Below are 23,001 nucleotides of genomic sequence, written 5' to 3'. Positions count from 1 at the left end.
ATAAAGGCAATAGTAGTATACCGCTGTTCGAAATTAATCCTGAACATGGAACAGCCAAGAGTAGAAGAAATTAGAATCATATACATAATCCACCTGTATCAGTGCTAGAGGATAAGCTAAACATGATGTTGACAAGTTGGAATAAGATATGGATATTTCTCTGAAACCCTAATTCACATTCCAGCATTCTCGTGGATTTGAAAATTTAAATGTCATATACATTTTGTATTATATATGTATTACTTGTGATACTTTTTTTGTCTCGCCTGAGACAAAAGTCGCAGAAAGTGAGACATAGGTATTACTATCCGGCGGCGGCAGCGACGGCGGCGTAAACTATTTGTATAAAGCTTTATATTTCAGAAGGTAGAAGACCTGGATGCTTCATACTTTGTATGCAGATACCTTATGTTACGAACTTTCCGTCTGTCATATGTCCAATGTCCTTGACCTTATTTTCATGGTTCAGCGACTGCTTGAAAAAAAAGTTTAGTTTTTTTGTTATGTAAATTTCTCACTTATTATGAGTAATAGGATAACTATATTTGGTATATAGGTTCCTTGCAACGTCTACATGTCCATCAGACAGGGTTCACCTGACCTCAGCCTCATTTCATGGATCAGTGATCAAGGTTAAAGGTACGTGATTAGGTCCGTTTCTCAGATACTACAAGCAGTAGGTCAGCTATATGTGGTGTATGGAATGATTATAAGGGATATATGTCAGTCTGGCAGGTTTCATCTGACCTTGACCTCATTTTCACGGTTCATTGGTCAATGTTAAGTTTTTGTGTTTTGGTCTGTTTTTCTAATACTATAAGCCATTGGTCAACTATATTTTGTGTATGGAATGATTGTAAGGTGTACATGTCTGTCTGGCAGGTGTCATTTTTCCTTGACCTATTTTCATGGTTCATTGGTCAATGTTAAGTTTTTGTGTTTTGGTCTGTTTTTCTAATACTATAAGCAATAGGTCAACTATATTTGGTGTATGGAATGATTGTAAGGTGTACATGTCTGACTGGCAGGTGTCATTTGTCCTTGACCTCATTTTCATGGTTCATTGGTCAATGTTAAGTTTTTGTGTTTTGGTCTGTTTTTCTAATACTATAAGCAATAGGTCAACTATATTTGGTGTATGGAATGATTGTAAGGTGTACATGTCTTTCTGGCAGTTGTCATTTGTTCTTGACCTCATTTTCATGGTTCATTGGTCAATGTTAAGTTGCTCTTGTTTGGTCCTCTTCTCAGATACTATAAGTTATAGGTCAACTATATGTGGTGTATGGAATGATTGTAAGGTGTGCACGTCTGTCTGACAGGTTTCATCTGACCTTGAGCTTATTTTCATGGTTCATTGGTCAATGTTAAGTTTCTGTTGTTTGGTCTTCTTCTCAGATGCTATAAGTAATAGGTCAACTATATTTGGTGTATGGAATGTATTTTATTATTTAACTGCTGATTACTTACATTGAAATAGATTATTTTATAAAAATCTTTAAATAACATTAATAATGATATTAAATAATAAAAACTTTTAAGGGATCATTACTAAACTAAGCTGCCAGAAATGCCACAATGAACTGTTTAGATATACATCATGTCTAATGTACTTTTTAATTTTGTAATTTGTCTTCTGTGTTACAAAATGTGTTGTAAACTGTATTGTTTGTAATATCCATGTAGAAAAATATATCTTTGTATAACCATTTAAATAAATGAATTTTTCATTTAGATATCATTCACAGACCATAAAAAGGTAACAGCATTTCTGGTTGATCTGGTATCAAGAAAATTCCTCTCTTTCAGTAATAGTTAATATTGATAATTTTCCTTTTCAGCAGTTATGATGTTTTTATAACTCACTGCAGATGTAACATTATCACATGTCAAACTATTTCACTTTTCAGCACTTAACTTGCAAAGATTGTGATTAAATATTCTTCTTGTGTTAAAATCTAACAATCATAATATCACTCATCACTGCCATGTTTAATCACAATTATCAATATCAATGGTATATCACTATGTTATTTAACCTTAACCACAGTTATTCAGCATATTTTCATATAGTGGATAATAACCCATACAATTTGTAGTATGAAGACACTATGATAGTGATCTTCGGCAAGGGCGGTGGCAGGGGCGGCAGCAGCAGCGTTGGCAGGGGCATCTGCAGCAGCAGCGTCATTATCTCATTACTTACAGCTTAATATTTCTAATGCCTTATGTGACAAAGTTTCTGTCAGTCATATGTCCATTGTCCTTGACCTCATTTTCTTGGTCCAGCAACTACTTGGAAAAAAAAATGTATGGTTTTTGTAATGTGATTTTCTCAATTATTATGAGTAAAATGATAACTTTATTTGGCATGTGCGTACCTTGCATGGTTCACATATCTGTCAGACATATTTCATTTGACCTTGACATCATTTAATGGATCAGTGAACAAGATTTAGTTTTCATGATAAAGTCCATATCTCAAATTCTATCACCAATAGGTCTTCTATATTTGGTGTATAGAATGATCGTAAGGTTCACATTTCCAACTGGCAGATAAGTGATAAGTTCATAAAATTTTCTGTATGGAATGAATGTTATGTGTATATGTCTGTCTGACAGGTGTCATCTTACCTTGACCTCATTTTATGGTTCATTGGTCAAAGTTCAGTTTCCTCAATGAGGTTTGTTTCTAAGATACTTTAGGCAATATATGTTAAATAAATTTGGTGTATGGAATGATTGTACGGCCTACAAGTTTGTCTGATAGGGTTTATCTCACCTTGACTTCATGTTCATTCATCATTAAAATGTTAATTTAATGTAAAGCTTATATAAACTTATTTTTTTTACTTTCAACATAAATTCAATCATGAACACTAAAATAGGCGAGACATTTCAGTGTGTCCACTCTTGTTTTATACATGTAAATGTATTATATATGTATTACTTGTGGTTGTTTTTGTTTTATACATGTAAATGTATTATATATGTATTGCTTGTGGTTGTTTTTGTTTTATACATGTAAATGTATTATATATGTATTGCTTGTGGTTGTTTTTGTTTTATACATGTAAATGTATTATATATGTATTGCTTGTGGTTGTTTTTGTTTTATACATGTAAATGTATTATATATGTATTACTTGTGGTTGTTTTTATTTTATACATGCATTTTGTTGATTTTTTCAGCTGTTCTTTTGTTTGAATTTTCCTGGCAGATAGTTGGCATTTTATGGCTAGTTAAACACTACCAGAGCTGTAAATCAGAGTCTCCAAAGAAAGCTGCTTTAGGTAATTATTTCATTTGTCTTAAATAGCTTTTTTTTAAATAAGGACCATTTTACTCTATGCACATAATGCAAAGCTCCACATCAGATGCACTTATGGAACATTTTTAAGCATCAGATTTAAAAAAAAAATTAAGTAATGTACATGTATATATCAAAACCATTCATAAACAAATGTTTCTTCTGAAAATGTCTCAAAATTGATGAGTATTAAATGATCTTGGAACGTGATTGTGTTTGTACCAACTGACAAAGCAGCTACCAATCTTGTCATCTTTAACATAAGTGCTGTATCAAGGTGATCAAATATGATAGATCATATATTCTATGACATTCAAAAAGTATGGGGTATCAACAAAAACTGACAGAATTTTTTCATACTTTACCAATATGTAGATTTTTAAATGCAATTTTAGTAAATACAAGTATAATAAATAGTATAAGTCACCTGTGCTTGTTTTCAAGGTTTGGGTCGTGAAAAATCAACACATTTTGTAAGGATTATGATAGGGAAAAAATGAATTTCATTCCAGCTTCAAAATTTCCTTATTTCATAAACAAATTTGACTGATCACTTGCTGATATTTATGATCCAAGATGTTAAAAGACTCTGATATTACTACCTTAGTTTCTACTTTTTCTACTGAGGAAATTTTGAATGCCAAATTTTGTTGCAAATTTTGAGTTAGATAAAATATTAAATTATGTCTTCATTTTTAGAGGGCACACAAAATATATAGTGATATCTCTTCTTTTGATTCTCAGACAACCTTGTCTTTGGCCCTTGGCCAAAACTTATTTATCTTTTGACATTTGCCTATCATATTGTGCATGAAGGTTACCATAAGATGATGTGTCTTGTATCATTATGACCTTGACCTTTGATTGCAAGGTCAAACTAATTGATATTTTGTGACAATCTCTAGTGGAAAACAACCCCTTTTTTTTTATCTTTGACAAAAGGCTTTTGATATTTGGGTGCATCACTTCAAAGCATTGGATTGTGTAAAACAAGTGACAGCTCATTAATATATATAAACACATCAATCTGCCAAATGTTAAATACTTGGAAAAGTCGTTGTTGAAACTTAATAATTATTCATTTACAATCTTCTCTCAGTAAAAGTAATCGTATGAACTTTCTACTATAATTTGTAATCTCAGTTTTTGAGGTATTAAAATACATATGTCAAACAATACGAGGGCGTTGTTGCTGAGTGGTAAAAATAGTTCATCTTCAGTGTGTACTAGCCGGTCAAATCTGAGGTTGTGGTTTCAAACCGCACTGTGGCATGATGTGTTAAACTGGGATCCTCATGGACAAGGATTGCTACCTTTCCTGCCAAAGGTTGATGGTTTATTCTGGATACTCTGGATTCCTCAGCAATATAAACTGGTTGCCATGTTATAGCCAAGTTTGCTGAAAGTTTAATTTGTTAAACACCAAGCAAAAATCATATGCTAACCAATTTGGCTGCTTTGTCAGCTGGCTCATACACAGAAGGCTGTTCCAAGAATGTTTAAATCTTTATTTACAAGAATTATGAAAATAAAACTGTGAAAGAATTGTCCTTAAAACTATATAACATAAATTTAGTTATTGCATAAAAAGCTCATAAATATTATTTGATTTCAATACTGACATGACATGACAGCATTTTCCTATTTATCAGCTATAATGTGGTATGTTCCCTATTTATCAGCTATAATGTGGTATGTTTCCTATTTATCAGCTATAATGTGGTATGTTTCCTATTTATCAGCTATAGTGTGGTATGTTCCCTATTTATCAGCTGTAATGTGGTATGTTCCCTATTTATCAGCTATAGTGTGGTATGTTCCCTATTTATCAGCTGTAATGTGGTATGTTCCCTATTTATCAGCTATAATGTGGTATGTTCCCTATTTATCAGCTATAGTGTGGTATGTTTCCTATTTATCAGCTGTAATGTGGTATGTTCCCTATTTATCAGCTATAATGTGGTATGTTTCCTATTTATCAGCTGTAATGTGGTATGTTCCGTATTTATCGGCTATAATGTGATATGTTTCCTATTGATCAACTGTAATGTGGTATGTTCCCTATTTATCAGCTGTAATGTGGTATGTTTCCTATTGATCAGCTGTTATGTGGTATGTTCCCTATTTATCAGCTGTAATGTGGTATGTTCCCTATTTATCATCTATGTGGTATGTTTCCCATTTATCAGCTATAATGTGGTATGTTTCCTATTTATCAGCTGTAATGTGGTATGTTTCCTATTTATCAGCTATAGTGTGGTATGTTCCCTATTTATCAGTTATGTGGTATGTTTCCCATTTATCAGCTATAATGTGGTATGTTTCCTATTTATCAGCTGTAATGTGGTATGTTTCCTATTGATCAGCTGTTATGTGGTATGTTCCCTATTTATCAGCTATAATGTGGTATGTTTCCTATTTATCAGCTATAGTGTGGTATGTTCCCTATTTATCAGCTGTAATGTGGTATGTTCCCTATTTATCAGCTGTAATGTGGTATGTTCCCTATTTATCAGCTATAGTGTGGTATGTTTCCTATTTTTCAGCTATAATCATTATTAACTGGATAGTAATGTTGTCCATAATTATATCTACATGGTGTACATATGACATTGCTGGCAGGAAGTGGGTCAAAATGAAGCGATTCCAGGAAAGTCTGAAGGAGAAAACAAAACGAAATAAAAGAAATAGTGGCCGTCGTAACTGGAGACAAAGGTAATATCATTTAAAAAAATAAGCAGAGGCTGCCATGACTTGAGATAAAGGATATTATAATATTGTAACAGGTATAGTAAACGAGACATGCTGAAAACTCTGCCTTGTATTACTATATTTCTTATTTCTTTTTTAACTCTGCAATATCATTTATAACTAAAGACACATACACTCTTCTGTTAAACACATGTTAGAGTTTGATGTTTGTGTTTTAGGAGTTAATGAAACAAAAAGCAATAAAAAATTATTGTGTAGGGTTGAATATGTCTTTTAGTTGTTAGTGTCTTTGGGTTGCTGTCTCATTGGTGTTTCCCTGTGTCTTCTTTTATTCCTGGTTTTAATCAAGGTCAAGTAGCTGAATAAATGTAGAATAAGTTGTGAATTGTGACACATGTTTGAAAACAGTGACCATTACTGATTGTGACTATAAACCTATTGTAGCTATTACAATCCTTTTAAATGTATAAAAAATGTATAAAAAATGTAGAACTTCAAGTGCATTATATTTTTTTTCTTTTCATATTGTTTTGAACAAAAAGTTTTTCAGACCAAGATGTAATGATGTTTTATTGGAGGTAATGGGTTTTTATAACATTGTACTAAAATAGTTTTGAAGGCAATGCAAATGTGTTTTCTGATTGATTTAACTAAAAAGTATAACAATTAAAGAATATTTATGATACCATTGGAAATTAATATTTAGAATAAGTTAGAACAGTATAACAATTTAGGAATATTTATGATATCAGTGGAATTTAACATTTAAATGAAGTAACAAAAGTATTTGAAATGTTCAATTTCCATCTCTTGCATTGTTCCATCCATTTTGTGAGAGCTAACTTTTCTGCTATGATATTGCTGAGACGTTTGTAGAGTTGTTATACATCTGAACAAACAATGGCATGCACATGGTCATTTGATAAAATATTGCAGCTGACTTGGCTCAGGTTTTAAGCTCAAAGGCAGACATCATATTATCCTGGTTCATTTTTATTAACCGCTGTCTAAATATATCTTATCCATCTGACCATGGGACTTTCTTCTGTGGGCAACTTATTTTATTTAGGGCCAGTCAAAAGATTGAACTCTCTGATCTAACTTGTTTATGTATGGACAGTTATAGAATCTAGGATATGTATTGACAGATATCGAATCTAGGATATGTATAGACAGTTATTGAATCCAGGATATGTATAGGACAGCTATTGAATTTAGGACACGTATAGACAGTTATTGATACTTAGGAGATGTATACAAAGTTATTGAATCTAGGATATGTATTGACAGTTATTGAATCTAGGATATGTATTGACAGTTATTGAATCTAAGATATGTATTGACAGTTACTGAATCTCGGATATGTATAGGACAGTTATTGAATCAAGGATATGTATTGACAGTTGTTGAACTAGGATATGTATGGACAGTTATTGAATCTAGGATATGTATAGACAGTTATTGAATCTAGGATATGTATAGGACAGTTAATGAATCTAGGATATGTATCGACAGTAATTGAATCTAGGATATGTCTAGACAGTTATCAAATCTAGGATATGTATGTACAGTTATTGAATCTAGGATAGATAAAGATAGTTAATGAATCTAGGATATGTATGGACAGTTTTTGAATCTAGGATATGTATATACGGTTATTGAATCTAAGATATATGTCTTGACAGTTAATGAATCTAGGATACGTATAGTTATTAAATCTAGGATACATATAGACAGTTATTAAAATCTAGGATATGTATTGACAGTTAATGAATCTAGGATATGTATTGACAGTAATTGAATCTAGGATATGTATTGACAGTAATTGAATCTAGGATATGTATAGACAATTAATGAATCAAGGATAGGTAAAGATAGTTAATGAATCTAGGATACATATAGACAGTTATTAAAATCTAGGATATATATTGACAGTGAATGGATCTAGGATATGTATTGACAGTTATTGAATATAGGATATGTATAGTCAGATATTGAATCTAGGATATGTATTGACAGTTAATGAATCTAGGATATGTATAGACAATTAATGAATCTAGGATATGTATCGACAGTAATTGAATCTAGGATATGTCTAGACAGTTATCAAATCTAGGATATGTATGGACAGTTATTGAATCTAGGATAGATAAAGATAGTTAATGAATCTAGGATATGTATGGACAGTTTTTGAATCTAGGATATGTATATACGGTTATTGAATCTAAGATATATGTCTTGACAGTTAATGAATCTAGGATACGTATAGTTATTAAATCTAGGATACATATAGACAGTTATTAAAATCTAGGATATGTATTGACAGTTAATGAATCTAGGATATGTATTGACAGTAATTGAATCTAGGATATGTATTGACAGTAATTGAATCTAGGATATGTATAGACAATTAATGAATCTAGGATAGGTAAAGATAGTTAATGAATCTAGGATACATATAGACAGTTATTAAAATCTAGGATATATATTGACAGTGAATGGATCTAGGATATGTATTGACAGTTATTGAATATAGGATATGTAAAGTCAGATATTGAATCTAGGATATGTATTGACAGTTAATGAATCTAGGATATGTATAGACAATTAATGAATCTAGGATAGGTAAAGATAGTTAATGAATCTAGGATACATATAGACAGTTATTAAAATCTAGGATATGAATAGTCGGTAAGATAAATTCGAAAAAGGGGCCAAAACATTACTTTTTTAATACTTTGTTTAAATTGCTTATTTCTTCAGCAGTTTCAACGGGGTTTAATTTTTTGAAGTTTTTGAATCTAGGATATGTATATATACGGTTATTGAATCTAGGATATGTATAGACAGATAATGAATCTAGGATATGTAAAGACAATTTTTGAATCTAGGATATATATGTATACACAATTATTGAATCTAGGATATGGATAGACCATTATTGAATCTTGGATATGTATAGAAGGATATTGAATCTAGGATATGGATAGACCATTATTGAATCTTGGATATGTATAGAAGGATATTGAATCTAGGATATGGACAGACCATTATTAAATCTTGGATATATATAGTAGGGTATTGAATCTAGGTTATGTATAGTAGGATATTGAATCTAGGAGACGTATAGACAGTTATTGAATCTAGGATATGTATAGACAGTTACTGAATCTAGGATATATGTATAGACAATTATTGAATCTTGGATATGAATTGTAGGATATTGAATCTAGGATATGTATAGACAGTTACTGGATCTAGGATATGTATAGACAATTATTGAATCTTGGATATGTATAGTAGGATATTGAATCTAGGATATGTATAGACAGTTACTGGATCTAGGATATGTATAAACAATTATTGAATCTTGGATATGTATAGAAGGATATTGAATCTAGGATACGTATATAGTCAGTTATTGAATCTAGGATATGTATCATAAGACAGTTATTAATTTTTATATTCTCAACAATTGTTTTAATAGCTCCATATAAAATAAATTCAATTTAAACTGACCTGTTAGAAGAAAGTTTGCTATGGTGTCACGTTTGTTAGTTATTGGTTGGTAAGTTTTGGTTAGATATAAAAGCTCAGAGCTGAAGCAAAACATGAATGATGATGAATGGCATTATGCCAAGACATTTGAACTTATTATGACATTTTAGCCAATACAGAGTCATATAACACAATTCTTATCCAGTTTATATTTCCCTTGTCTCCATATCTTCCTTCCCTGTCAGGTTCAGAAATATTATCTCTCTCAGAAAATCTTACTACCTACAACTTTACTATATAACATTACACCGTTGACTGCATGAAACCTGACTATGTTCTACTAACGATCTCTTGAGTAATGGAATGTCTAACACAGCCTTCTGAATTGTTATGATTGCTTTGGTATTGGAATCGTGTAATTAGAAAAACAATGATTGCTTTAAGTGGTACAGATATATGATTTGCTTTGAATGAAGATGCATGGATCTTTGTATAAAGAGGCTGTAAATACTTCAAAGTACTTTAAGCTTTTAACTTGAAATAAAATATCAGTTTTTTGTTTTTTTATGTCGTTCTCAAATTCTTCATACCTTCATATATTTTCTATCCTTCTAAATTTTTTTTGATAAATGTGTTTATTTACTATTAATGTTTTTCAAAATCCATTAAAATTAAGAAATTTAAAGCAGAAAAAAATGAAATTTATTTACCCTTTACATATTATCTTGAATTATCTTTGAAGTTATATATGAATTTCAATTGTAAATCTGCATGTATTCACTATAGATATTGTTGTACATTGACATAGCTATTATATAATCTTATGTTGTATGTTATATATATTGCATATGTACCAACCAGGTCAATTCTTCTTCTTTAAGTACAGTTATACCACTTAAGTAGGTAATTAGAGATATGTAACTTTCTTTTGAGCAATTTATTAAAGCTTAGAAAGTAATTCTTATGTTTAGGAATTAAACTTTAAAGACTGAAGAAACCTTCCAGTACTGTTTATACTCGAAGCATTGAAATCCTCTCCTCAAAAGGAGACTGGGTGTTTAATAGTTTTAAAGAGTGAATACCCCAGTAACATTTTGAGCAGAACTTCTTGAGGAAAGATTCATTGCTAAACACCATGGTTGATGTGTTTGTTATGTTTCTGAGCATAGATCTCATTGTTAATAATCTCATCAACAACAGGAGATTTTATTTAGAAGAGGACCCTCAATTCTAAAAAATTAAATTTCATAACATTTGGAGTATAATCTCAATTGATGTCTTAACAAATTAAATTCAGCATCCTTTGGGACATTATCGATTTCTTTGTATTATACTCAATTTCTAAAGAATTGAATTCCACAACCTTAATTTGAGCATAATCTTTTATTCAGTAGCCATATTAGACTTTTAAAATGTCTAACAAATTAAATAATTCATAACACCTTTATAGCATTATCTATTCATTAGATTTGAAGTTCATGGAGCATATAATCTCTTCTTTGATAGATTCCTCAACAACTCATATCAACCGCACTCTGATTTTCTTTATATGCATTATCCTATAATGTTCACCCATATTTTTTAAAACAAGCATAGGGCAGGTACAATTCAAAATTTGTCTGAAAAAAATCTGAATATTGTTAGATTTTCCAAACTTGAATAGCTTAGTGTCAAGGGATAAATGTACATGTACTTATTCACTGAAAATCACATTGATAGAATCTGCTAAATATAGTCTGCTTGAATGTAGTGTTTGTGTAATAATGATTTGGTTGGTACAACATACTGGTATACCATGCTATATCTATTGTTTTCTCTTTGTTTTTAGGAGTAGTTTTCTGAGGTTAATTTTCCATTACCGTGATATGGAGAGGTAATAGCTTTAGTTGCAGTTTATCCTCATTAATATAGGGATTTGACATTAACATTGAAAAATATAAATTATATATATATATCAATCTTTATAATATTTTTATACCCCCGGCATAGGCAATGGGGGCATTAGTGTTACTCTTGACAGTCTTTCTGTCTGTCCTTTAGTCCTTCTGTCTTTCCATCCGTCCGTTCCTTTTTTGTTTCCGCACTCTCAGCCTAAACTCAAGTTTTTCTCATCCAAATTTTATGAAACTGACATACACAATGCTAAGAACCAAAACTTGCAGACAGAGTACAAATTTGAGCAGTGAGTTGCTTACCATTCCAGAGTAATGCCCCTTTATAACTTGGAAATTGGCAATTTTTTTGTTTTCACACCCTTACTTAAGTTTTTTCCTCCAAATTTTATGAAATTCATATACAATGCTAAGAACCAAAACTCACAGACAGAGTTCAAACTTGGGCAGTGAATCATTAACCGTTCTAAAGTAATGTCCTTTTTAACTTGGAAAATTTCAAAGCTCGAGCATGGGCATTTGTATCCTCAAACACATTCTTCTTTTATTTACATAGCTTTATTTAACATAGAAAATATAACTATATATACTCTTTATAATATACTAATGACATGGCTTGATTTTTCATTGACTAAAGTATAAACAGTGATGCTATATATGTTAAGCTAATGTAGATTGATTGTTAAACATCAGATACTAACTTTTCAGGGTGTAGGTAAACCATGAATTTATAATAAATGAGGTACAAAATATAAATGATTTAAATGGACAGAATTTGCCAAAACCACCAATTCAACTATTCTCCACAGTAACATTTTTTTAATCCACAAAAATTTTAGACCCACAGAAATAAATGAATCCACAAAAGCGTAATGATAAAACATCTTTCAAGACTCGCTGACAACATTTGTAAAGAGTAACCCTGAAATGATCTTTGCTTAAGCCAAGGGTTACGGTCAAGTCCCATCCTCTCCACCCTTGGCGGATTAACCCAACATTTGTGATTACAATGGTGCGCCACTACCGGTAGGTAAAAGTCACGCCCATTCATAATACATCATTGTTGACCAATGGCAGCATTTGAACTCTCTTCAGTTTGGAGGTGTAAAATTTGATGTGTCTAGTGTTTACAAATTTCGTGAAGCAGGAATCTAAAATATATGTGGACATTCCAATATTTGCGCAAGAAACATACCCAGGTTCTTCAATTAGTTGATTAAAAACTTTAAAATTGCCATTACATATCGTTCTATGATTGGGGGTAAAGACTTGTTGCACAATCAGCACGTGGCAAATGTTTATTTACATTTTCTGCAGTCACACATGATCATCACGAAGGTGCTTTTTGATTGGATGCAGCCAGTTACAACTGCTACTAATGAAAGTCCTTAACTCGTTTATTCTTAATTCTATCTTAATCTGCTAAGGGTGGAGAGGAGGGGACTGGATCGTAACCCTTGGCTAGCGAAGATGCCATGAAATCTGAAGTACTTTCTACAAATTATTATAGGGCTTTGTTTAGTATTTTCCATACTTGAAGTATTAACGTTCTACAAATTATTGATAGGGCTTTGTTATGTATTTTCCATACTTAAAGTATTAACTTTCTATAAAATATATCTATAGGGCTTTGTTTTGTAGTAACTTTCTACACATTATACAAATTATATCTATAGGGCTTTGTTTTGTATTTTCCATACTTGAAGTTAATGGATCCCCTTCAGAAGATATAAATTAGTCCACTGTGTTTGCTTTTTGATATGAAGGTTGAAATAGGCACAATTTATTATATGCTATCTGTCTGTCCATCTGTTAGTCCTAGCACATCTAATGATTTCTACAGACATTAGTGAAAATGGCAAGGGTGTATTTAAGGCAGATAGCAGAAGAATCAATAGATTTATTATTTGATCTTTGGCTTTGAACTAGCTTCCAGTAACTATGAGTACTCTTAGACTAGGGTTTTGTTTCTTTTGTCATTTTGTTAGTTGTGTTTGTGCTAAGGTTACTGATCTAAAGAGTCAATATTAGGGGTTAGGGTTATGGGTATATTTACATCTGCCAAGGTTACTGATCTGAAGAGTCAATTAGGGGTTAGGGTTATGGGTATATTTACATCTGCTTAGGTTACTGATCTGAATGTCAATTAGGGGTTAGGGTTATGGGTATATTTACATCTGCTAAGGTTACTGATCTGAAGTGTCAATTAGGGGTTAGGGTTATGGGTATATTTACATCTGCTTAGGTTACTGATCTGAAGTGTCAATTAGGGGTTAGGGTTATGGGTATATTTACATCTGCTTAGGTTACTGATCTAAAGAGTCAATTAGGGGTTAGGGTTATGTGTATATTTACATCTGCTTAGGTTACTGATCTGAAGTGTCAATTAGGGGTTAGGGTTATGTGTATATTTACATCTGCTAAGGTTACTGATCTGAAGAGTCAATTAGGGGTTAGGGTTATGTGTATATTTACATCTGCTAAGGTTACTGATCTGAAGAGTCAATTAGGGGTTAGGGTTATGTGTATATTTACATCTGCTAAGGTTACTGATCTGAAGGGTCAATTAGGGGTTAGGGTTATGTGTATATTTACATCTGCTTAGGTTACTGATCTGAAGTGTCAATTAGGAGGTTAGGGTTATGGGTATATTTACATCTGCTTAGGTTACTGATCTGAAGTGTCAATTAGGGGTTAGGGTTATGTGTATATGTACATCTGCTTAGGTTACTGATCTGAAGTGTCAATTAGGGGTTAGGGTTATGGGTATATTTACATCTACTAAGGTTACTGATCTGAATAGTCAGTTAGGGGTTAGGGTTATGTGTAAATTTACATCTGCTAAGGTTACTGATCTGAAGTGTCAATTAGGGGTTAGGGTTATGTGTATATTTACATCTGCTAAGGTTACTGATCTGAAGAGTCAATTAGGGGTTAGGGTTATGTGTATATTTACATCTGCTAAGGTTACTGATCTGAAGTGTCAATTAGGGGTTAGGGTTATGTGTATATTTACATCTGCTTAGGTTACTGATCTGAAGTGTCAATTAGGGGTTAGGGTTATGGGTATATTTACATCTACTAAGGTTACTGATCTGAATAGTCATTTAGGGGTTAGGGTTATGGGTATATTTACATCTGCTTAGGTTACTGATCTGAAGAGTCAATTAGGGGGTTAGGGTTATGTGTATATATACATCTGCTTAGGTTACTGATCTGAAGTGTCAATTTGGGGTTAGGGTTATGGGTATATTTACATCTGCTTAGGTTACTGATCTGAAGTGTCAATTAGGGGTTAGGGTTATGGGTATATTTACATCTACTTAGGTTACTGATCTGAAGTGTCAATTAGGGGTTAGAGTTATGGGTATATTTACATCTGCTTAGGTTACTGATCTGAAGAGTCAATTAGGGGGTTAGGGTTATGGGTATATTTACATCTGCTTAGGTTACTGATCTGAAGTGTCAATTAGGGGTTAGGGTTATGGGTATATTTACATCTACTAAGGTTACTGATCTGAAAAGTCAGTTAGGGGTTAGGGTTATGGGTATATTTACATCTGCTTAGGTTACTGATCTGAAGTGTCAATTAGGGGTTAGGGTTATGGGTATATTTACATCTACTTAGGTTACTGATCTGAAGAGTCAATTAGGGGGTTAGGGTTATGTGTATATTTACATCTGCTTAGGTTACTGATCTGAATAGTCAGTTAGGGGTTAGGGTTATAGGTATATTTACATCTGCTAAGGTTATTGATCTGAAGAGTCAATTTAAGGGGTTAGGGTTATGGGTATATTTACATCTGCTAAGGTTACTGATCTGAAGAGTCAATTAGGGGTAGGGTTATGGGTATATTTACATCTGCTTAGGTTACTGATCTGAAGAGTCAGTTAGGGGTTAGGGTTATGAGTATATTTACATCTGCTTAGGTTACTGATCTGAAGTGTCAGTTAGGGGTTAGGGTTATGGGTATATTTACATCTGCTTAGGTTACTGATCTGAAGAGTCAATTAGGGGTTAGATTTATGGGTATATTTACATCTGCTAAGGTTATTGATCTGAAGGGTTAATTAGGGGTTAGGGTTATGGGTATATTTACATCTGCTTAGGTTACTGATCTGAAGTGTCAATTAGGGGTTAGGGTTATGGGTATATTTACATCTGCTTAGGTTACTGATCTGAAGTGTCAATTAGGGGTTTAGGGTTATGGGTATATTTACATCTGCTAAGGTTACTGATCTGAAGAGTCAATTAGGGGTTTAGGGTTATGGGTATATTTACATCTGCTTAGGTTACTGATCTGAAGTGTCAATTAGGGGTTTAGGGTTATGGGTATATTTACATCTGCTTAGGTTACTGATCTGAAGAGTCAATTAGGGGTTAGATTTATGGGTATATTTACATCTGCTAAGGTTATTGATCTGAATGGTTAATTAGGGGTTAGGGTTATGGGTATATTTACATCTGCTTAGGTTACTGATCTGAAGTGTCAATTAGGGGTTAGGGTTATGGGTATATTTACATCTGCTTAGGTTACTGATCTGAAGTGTCAATTAGGGGTTTAGGGTTATGGGTATATTTACATCTGCTAAGGTTACTGATCTGTAGAGTCAATTAGGGGGTTAGGGTTATGGGTATATTTACATCTGCTTAGGTTACTGATCTGAAGAGTCAATTAGGGGGTTAGGGTTATGGGTATATTTACATCTGCTAAGGTTACTGATCTGAAGTGTCAATTAGGGGTTAGGGTTATGGGTATATTTACATCTGCTAAGGTTACTGATCTGAAGAGTCAATATTAGGGGTTAGGGTTATGGGTATATTTACATCTGCTAAGGTTACTGATCTGAAGTGTCAATTAGGGGTTAGGGTTATGGGTATATTTACATCTGCTTAGGTTACTGATCTAAAGAGTCAATTAGGGGTTAGGGTTATGGGTATATTTACATCTGCTAAGGTTACTGATCTGAAGTGTCAATTAGGGGTTAGATTTATGGGTATATTTACATCTGCTAAGGTTATTTATCTGAAGGGTTAATTAGGGGTTAGGGTTATGGGTATATTTACATCTGCTTAGGTTACTGATCTGAAGTGTCAATTAGGGGTTAGGGTTATGGGTATATTTACATCTGCTTAGGTTACTGATCTGAAGTGTCAATTAGGGGTTTAGGGTTATGGGTATATTTACATCTGCTAAGGTTACTGATCTGAAGAGTCAATTAGGGGTTTAGGGTTATGGGTATATTTACATCTGCTTAGGTTACTGATCTGAAGAGTCAATTAGGGGTTAGATTTATGGGTATATTTACATCTGCTAAGGTTATTGATCTGAAGGGTTAATTAGGGGTTAGGGTTATGGGTATATTTACATCTGCTTAGGTTACTGATCTGAAGTGTCAATTAGGGGTTAGGGTTATGGGTATATTTACATCTGCTTAGGTTACTGATCTGAAGTGTCAATTAGGGGTTTAGGGTTATGGGTATATTTACATCTGCTAAGGTTACTGATCTGAAGAGTCAATTAGGGGTTTAGGGTTATGGGTATATTTACATCTGCTTAGGTTACTGATCTGAAGTGTCAATTAGGGGTTTAGGGTTATGGGTATATTTACATCTGCTTAGGTTACTGATCTGAAGAGTCAATTAGGGGTTAGATTTATGGGTATATTTACATCTGCTAAGGTTATTGATCTGAAGGGTTAATTAGGGGTTAGGGTTATGGGTATATTTACATCTGCTTAGGTTACTGATCTGAAGTGTCAATTAGGGGTTAGGGTTATGGGTATATTTACATCTGCTTAGGTTACTGATCTGAAGTGTCAATTAGGGGTTTAGGGTTATGGGTATATTTACATCTGCTAAGGTTACTGATCTGTAGAGTCAATTAGGGGGTTAGGGTTATGGGTATATTTACATCTGCTTAGGTTACTGATCTGAAGAGTCAATTAGGGGGTTAGGGTTATGGGTATATTTACATCTGCTAAGGTTACTGATCTGAAGTGTCAATTAGGGGTTAGGGTTATGGGTATATTTACATCTGCTAAGGTTACTGATCTGAAGAGTCAATATTAGGGGTTAGGGTTATGGGTATATTTACATCTGCTAAGGTTACTGATCTGAAGTGTCAATTAGGGGTTAGGGTTATGGGTATATTTACATCTGCTTAGGTTACTGATCTAAAGAGTCAATTAGGGGTTAGGGTTATGGGTATATTTACATCTGCTAAGGTTACTGATCTGAAGTGTCAATTAGGGGTTAGATTTATGGGTATATTTACATCTGCTAAGGTTATTGATCTGAAGGGTTAATTAGGGGTTAGGGTTATGGGTATATTTACATCTGCTTAGGTTACTGATCTGAAGTGTCAATTAGGGGTTAGGGTTATGGGTATATTTACATCTGCTTAGGTTACTGATCTGAAGTGTCAATTAGGGGTTAGGGTTATGTGTATATTTACATCTGCTTAGGTTACTGATCTGAAGAGTCAATTAGGGGTTAGGGTTATGTGTATATTTACATCTGCTAAGGTTACTGATCTGAAGTGTCAATTTGGGGTTAGGGTTATGGGTATATTTACATCTGCTAAGGTTACTGATCTGAAGAGTCAATTAGGGGTTTAGGGTTATGGGTATATTTACATCTGCTTAGGTTACTGATCTGAAGAGTCAATTAGGGGTTAGATTTATGGGTATATTTACATCTGCTAAGGTTATTGATCTGAAGGGTTAATTAGGGGTTAGGGTTATGGGTATATTTACATCTGCTTAGGTTACTGATCTGAAGTGTCAATTAGGGGTTAGGGTTATGGGTATATTTACATCTGCTTAGGTTACTGATCTGAAGTGTCAATTAGGGGTTTAGGGTTATGGGTATATTTACATCTGCTAAGGTTACTGATCTGAAGAGTCAATTAGGGGTTTAGGGTTATGGGTATATTTACATCTGCTTAGGTTACTGATCTGAAGTGTCAATTAGGGGTTTAGGGTTATGGGTATATTTACATCTGCTTAGGTTACTGATCTGAAGAGTCAATTAGGGGTTAGATTTATGGGTATATTTACATCTGCTAAGGTTATTGATCTGAAGGGTTAATTAGGGGTTAGGGTTATGGGTATATTTACATCTGCTTAGGTTACTGATCTGAAGTGTCAATTAGGGGTTAGGGTTATGGGTATATTTACATCTGCTTAGGTTACTGATCTGAAGTGTCAATTAGGGGTTTAGGGTTATGGGTATATTTACATCTGCTTAGGTTACTGATCTGTAGAGTCAATTAGGGGGTTAGGGTTATGGGTATATTTACATCTGCTTAGGTTACTGATCTGAAGAGTCAATTAGGGGGTTAGGGTTATGGGTATATTTACATCTGCTAAGGTTACTGATCTGAAGTGTCAATTAGGGGTTAGGGTTATGGGTATATTTACATCTGCTAAGGTTACTGATCTGAAGAGTCAATATTAGGGGTTAGGGTTATGGGTATATTTACATCTGCTAAGGTTACTGATCTGAAGTGTCAATTAGGGGTTAGGGTTATGGGTATATTTACATCTGCTTAGGTTACTGATCTAAAGAGTCAATTAGGGGTTAGGGTTATGGGTATATTTACATCTGCTAAGGTTACTGATCTGAAGTGTCAATTAGGGGTTAGATTTATGGGTATATTTACATCTGCTAAGGTTATTGATCTGAAGGGTTAATTAGGGGTTAGGGTTATGGGTATATTTACATCTGCTTAGGTTACTGATCTGAAGTGTCAATTAGGGGTTAGGGTTATGGGTATATTTACATCTGCTTAGGTTACTGATCTGAAGTGTCAATTAGGGGTTAGGGTTATGTGTATATTTACATCTGCTTAGGTTACTGATCTGAAGAGTCAATTAGGGGTTAGGGTTATGTGTATATTTACATCTGCTAAGGTTACTGATCTGAAGTGTCAATTTGGGGTTAGGGTTATGGGTATATTTACATCTGCTTAGGTTACTGATCTGAAGAGTCAATTAGGGGTTAGGGTTATGTGTATATTTACATCTGCTTAGGTTACTGATCTGAAGAGTCAATTTGGGGTTAGGGTTATGTGTATATTTACATCTGCTTAGGTTACTGATCTAAAGTGTCAATTAGGGGTTAGGGTTATGTGTATATTTACATCTGCTTAGGTTACTGATCTAAAGAGTCAATTAGGGGTTAGGGTTATGGGTATATTTACATCTGCTAAGGTTACTGATCTGAAGTGTCAATTTGGGGTTAGGGTTATGTGTATATTTACATCTGCTTAGGTTACTGATCTAAAGAGTCAATTAGGGGTTAGGGTTATGGGTATATTTACATCTGCTAAGGTTACTGATCTGAAGTGTCAATTTGGGGTTAGGGTTATGTGTATATTTACATCTGCTTAGGTTACTGATCTGAAGTGTCAATTAGGGGTTAGAGTTATGGGTATATTTACATCTACTAAGGTTACTGATCTGAAATGTCAATTAGGGATTAGGGTTATAGGTATATTTACATCTGCTTAGGTTACTGATCTGAAGAGTCAATTAGGGGGTTAGGGTTATGGGTAAATTTACATCTGCTTAGGTTACTGATCTAAAGAGTCAATTAGGGGTTAGGGTTATGGGTATATTTACATCTGCTTAGGTTACTGATCTGAAGAGTCAATTAGGGGGTTAGGGTTATGGGTAAATTTACATCTGCTTAGGTTACTGATCTAAAGAGTCAATTAGGGGTTAGGGTTATGGGTATATTTACATCTGCTTAGGTATCTGATCTGAAGAGTCAATTAGGGGGTTAGGGTTATGGGTAAATTTACATCTGCTTAGGTTACTGATCTGAAGTGTCAATTAGGGGTTAGGGTTATGGGTATATTTACATCTACTAAGGTTACTGATCTGAAAAGTCATTTAGGGGTTAGGGTTATGGGTATATTTACATCTGCTAAGGTTACTGATCTGAAGGGTTAATTAGGGGTTAGGGTTATGGGTATATTTACATCTGCTTAGGTTACTGATCTGAAGTGTCAATTAGGGGTTAGGGTTATGGGTATATTTACATCTGCTTAGGTTACTGATCTGAAGTGTCAATTAGGGGTTAGGGTTATGGGTATATTTACATCTGCTTAGGTTACTGATCTGAAGAGTCAATATTAGGGGTTAGGGTTATGGGTATATTTACATCTGCTTAGGTTACTGATCTGAAGTGTCAATTAGGGGTTTAGGGTTATGGGTATATTTACATCTGCTTAGGTTATTGATCTGAAGGGTTAATTAGGGGTTAGGGTTATGGGTATATTTACATCTGCTTAGGTTACTGATCTGAAGTGTCAATTAGGGGTTAGGGTTATGGGTATATTTACATCTGCTTAGGTTACTGATCTGAAGAGTCAATATTAGGGGTTAGGGTTATGGGTATATTTACATCTGCTTAGGTTACTGATCTGAAGTGTCAATTAGGGGTTTAGGGTTATGGGTATATTTACATCTGCTTAGGTTATTGATCTGAAGGGTTAATTAGGGGTTAGGGTTATGGGTATATTTACATCTGCTTAGGTTACTGATCTAAAGAGTCAATTTGGGGTTAGGGTTATGGGTATATTTACATCTGCTTAGGTTACTGATCTAAAGAGTCAATTTGGGGTTAGGGTTATGGGTATATTTTCATCTGCTTAGGTTACTGATCTGAAGTGTCAATTAGGGGTTAGGGTTATGGGTATATTTACATCTGCTAAGGTTACTGATCTGAAGAGTCAGTTAGGGGTTAGGGTTATGGGTATATTTACATCTGCTAAGGTTATTGATCTGAAGAGTCAATTTAAGGGGTTAGGGTTATGGGTATATTTTCATCTGCTTAGGTTACTGATCTGAAGAGTCAATTAGGGGTTAGGGTTATGGGTATATTTTCATCTGCTTAGGTTACTGATCTGAAGAGTCAGTTAGGGGTTAGGGTTATGGGTATATTTACATCTGCTTAGGTTACTGATCTAAAGAGTCAATTTGGGGTTAGGGTTATGGGTATATTTACATCTGCTTAGGTTACTGATCTGAAGAGTCAATTTAAGGGGTTAGGGTTATGGGTATATTTACATCTGCTTAGGTTACTGATCTGAAGAGTCAATTTAAGGGGTTAGGGTTATGGGTATATTTACATCTGCTTAGGTTACTGATCTGAAGTGTCAATTAGGGGGTTAGGGTTATGGGTATATTTACATCTGCTTAGGTTACTGATCTGAAGTGTCAATTAGGGGGTTAGGGTTATGGGTATATTTACATCTGCTTAGGTTACTGATCTGAAGTGTCAATTTCAGGGGTTAGGGTTATGGGTATATTTACATCTGCTTAGGTTACTGATCTGAAGAGTCAATTTAAGGGGTTAGGGTTATGGGTATATTTACATCTGCTTAGGTTACTGATCTGAAGAGTCAATTAGGGGTTAGGGTTATGGGTATATTTACATCTGCTTAGGTTACTGATCTGAAGTGTCAATTTCAGGGGTTAGGGTTATGGGTATATTTACATCTGCTTAGGTTACTGATCTAAAGAGTCAATTAGGGGTTAGGGTTATGGGTATATTTACATCTGCTTAGGTTACTGATCTGAAGTGTCAATTAGGGGTTAGGGTTATGGGTATATTTACATCTGCTTAGGTTACTGATCTGAAGTGTCAATTAGGGGTTAGGGTTATGTGTATATTTACATCTGCTAAGGTTATTGATCTGAAGTGTCAATTAGGGGTTAGGGTTATGTGTATATTTACATCTGCTTAGGTTACTGATCTGAAGTGTCAATTAGGGGTTAGGGTTATGGGTATATTTACATCTGCTTAGGTTACTGATCTGAAGTGTCAATTAGGGGTTAGGGTTATGGGTATATTTACATCTGCTTAGGTTACTGATCTAAAGAGTCAATTAGGGGTAAGGGTTATGGGTATATTTACATCTGCTTAGGTTACTGATCTGAAGTGTCAATTAGGGGTAAGGGTTATGGGTATATTTGCATCTGCTTAGGTTATTAGGGGTTAGGGTTATGGGTATATTTACATCTGCTTAGGTTATTAGGGGTTAGGGTTATGGGTATATTCACATCTGCTTAGGTTATTAGGGGTTAGGGTTATGGGTATATTTACATCTGCTTAGGTTATAAGGGGTTAGGGTTATGGGTATATTCACATCTGCTTAGGTTATTAGGGGTTAGGGTTATAGGTATATTTACATCTGCTTAGGTTACTGATCTGAAGAGTCAATTTAAGGGGTTAGGGTTATGGGTATATTTTCATCTGCTTAGGTTACTGATCTGAAGAGTCAATTAGGGGTTAGGGTTATGGGTATATTTACATCTGCTTAGGTTACTGATCTGAAGAGTCAATTTAAGGGTTAGGGTTATGGGTATATTTACATCTGCTTAGGTTACTGATCTGAAGTGTCAATTAGGGGTTAGGGTTATGGGTATATTTACATCCTTGTCCTTTTGGTTATTTCAATATACTGTGGATTCATTTATTTTCGTGGGTACCAATTTTTGTGGATTAAGGAAAACTTACGTGTTAGTGGATATTCAATTTCGTGGTTTTGCCGAAGTCTGCATACAAGCTATAG

At 33.8% G+C, this 23,001-nt stretch overlaps 1 protein-coding gene and 1 long non-coding RNA gene across 2 annotated transcripts in view; both read left to right on the top strand.

Moving 5' to 3' along the window:
* The window catches only part of LOC127725166 (diacylglycerol lipase-alpha-like), a 30,542-nt gene extending 19,042 nt beyond the window's left edge, over positions 1 to 11,500 (top strand). The window contains exons 3-5 of the mRNA XM_052231996.1: positions 3,193 to 3,294; positions 5,858 to 6,026; positions 11,350 to 11,500. Of these exons, the coding sequence (XP_052087956.1) occupies positions 3,193 to 3,294; positions 5,858 to 6,026; positions 11,350 to 11,398 (320 nt within the window). The 3' untranslated portion in view covers positions 11,399 to 11,500. The remainder of the gene's footprint in view (positions 1 to 3,192; positions 3,295 to 5,857; positions 6,027 to 11,349) is intronic.
* Positions 11,501 to 13,017: 1,517 nt separating this feature from the next.
* On the top strand, positions 13,018 to 22,785 carry LOC127725167 (uncharacterized). Its single transcript, XR_007992799.1, has 7 exons — positions 13,018 to 13,539; positions 14,741 to 14,861; positions 19,931 to 20,172; positions 21,262 to 21,381; positions 21,812 to 21,871; positions 21,934 to 21,993; positions 22,691 to 22,785. It is a non-coding gene; the product is annotated as an uncharacterized LOC127725167 (long non-coding RNA).
* Positions 22,786 to 23,001: the final 216 nt, after the last annotated feature.

This window comes from Mytilus californianus, unplaced genomic scaffold (assembly GCF_021869535.1).
Source record: "Mytilus californianus isolate M0D057914Y unplaced genomic scaffold, xbMytCali1.0.p SCAF_15, whole genome shotgun sequence".
NCBI classification, from domain to species: domain Eukaryota; kingdom Metazoa; phylum Mollusca; class Bivalvia; order Mytilida; family Mytilidae; genus Mytilus; species Mytilus californianus.
Note: the sequence above shows the minus strand (reverse complement) of the source record. Positions and strands in the feature narration are given on the sequence as shown.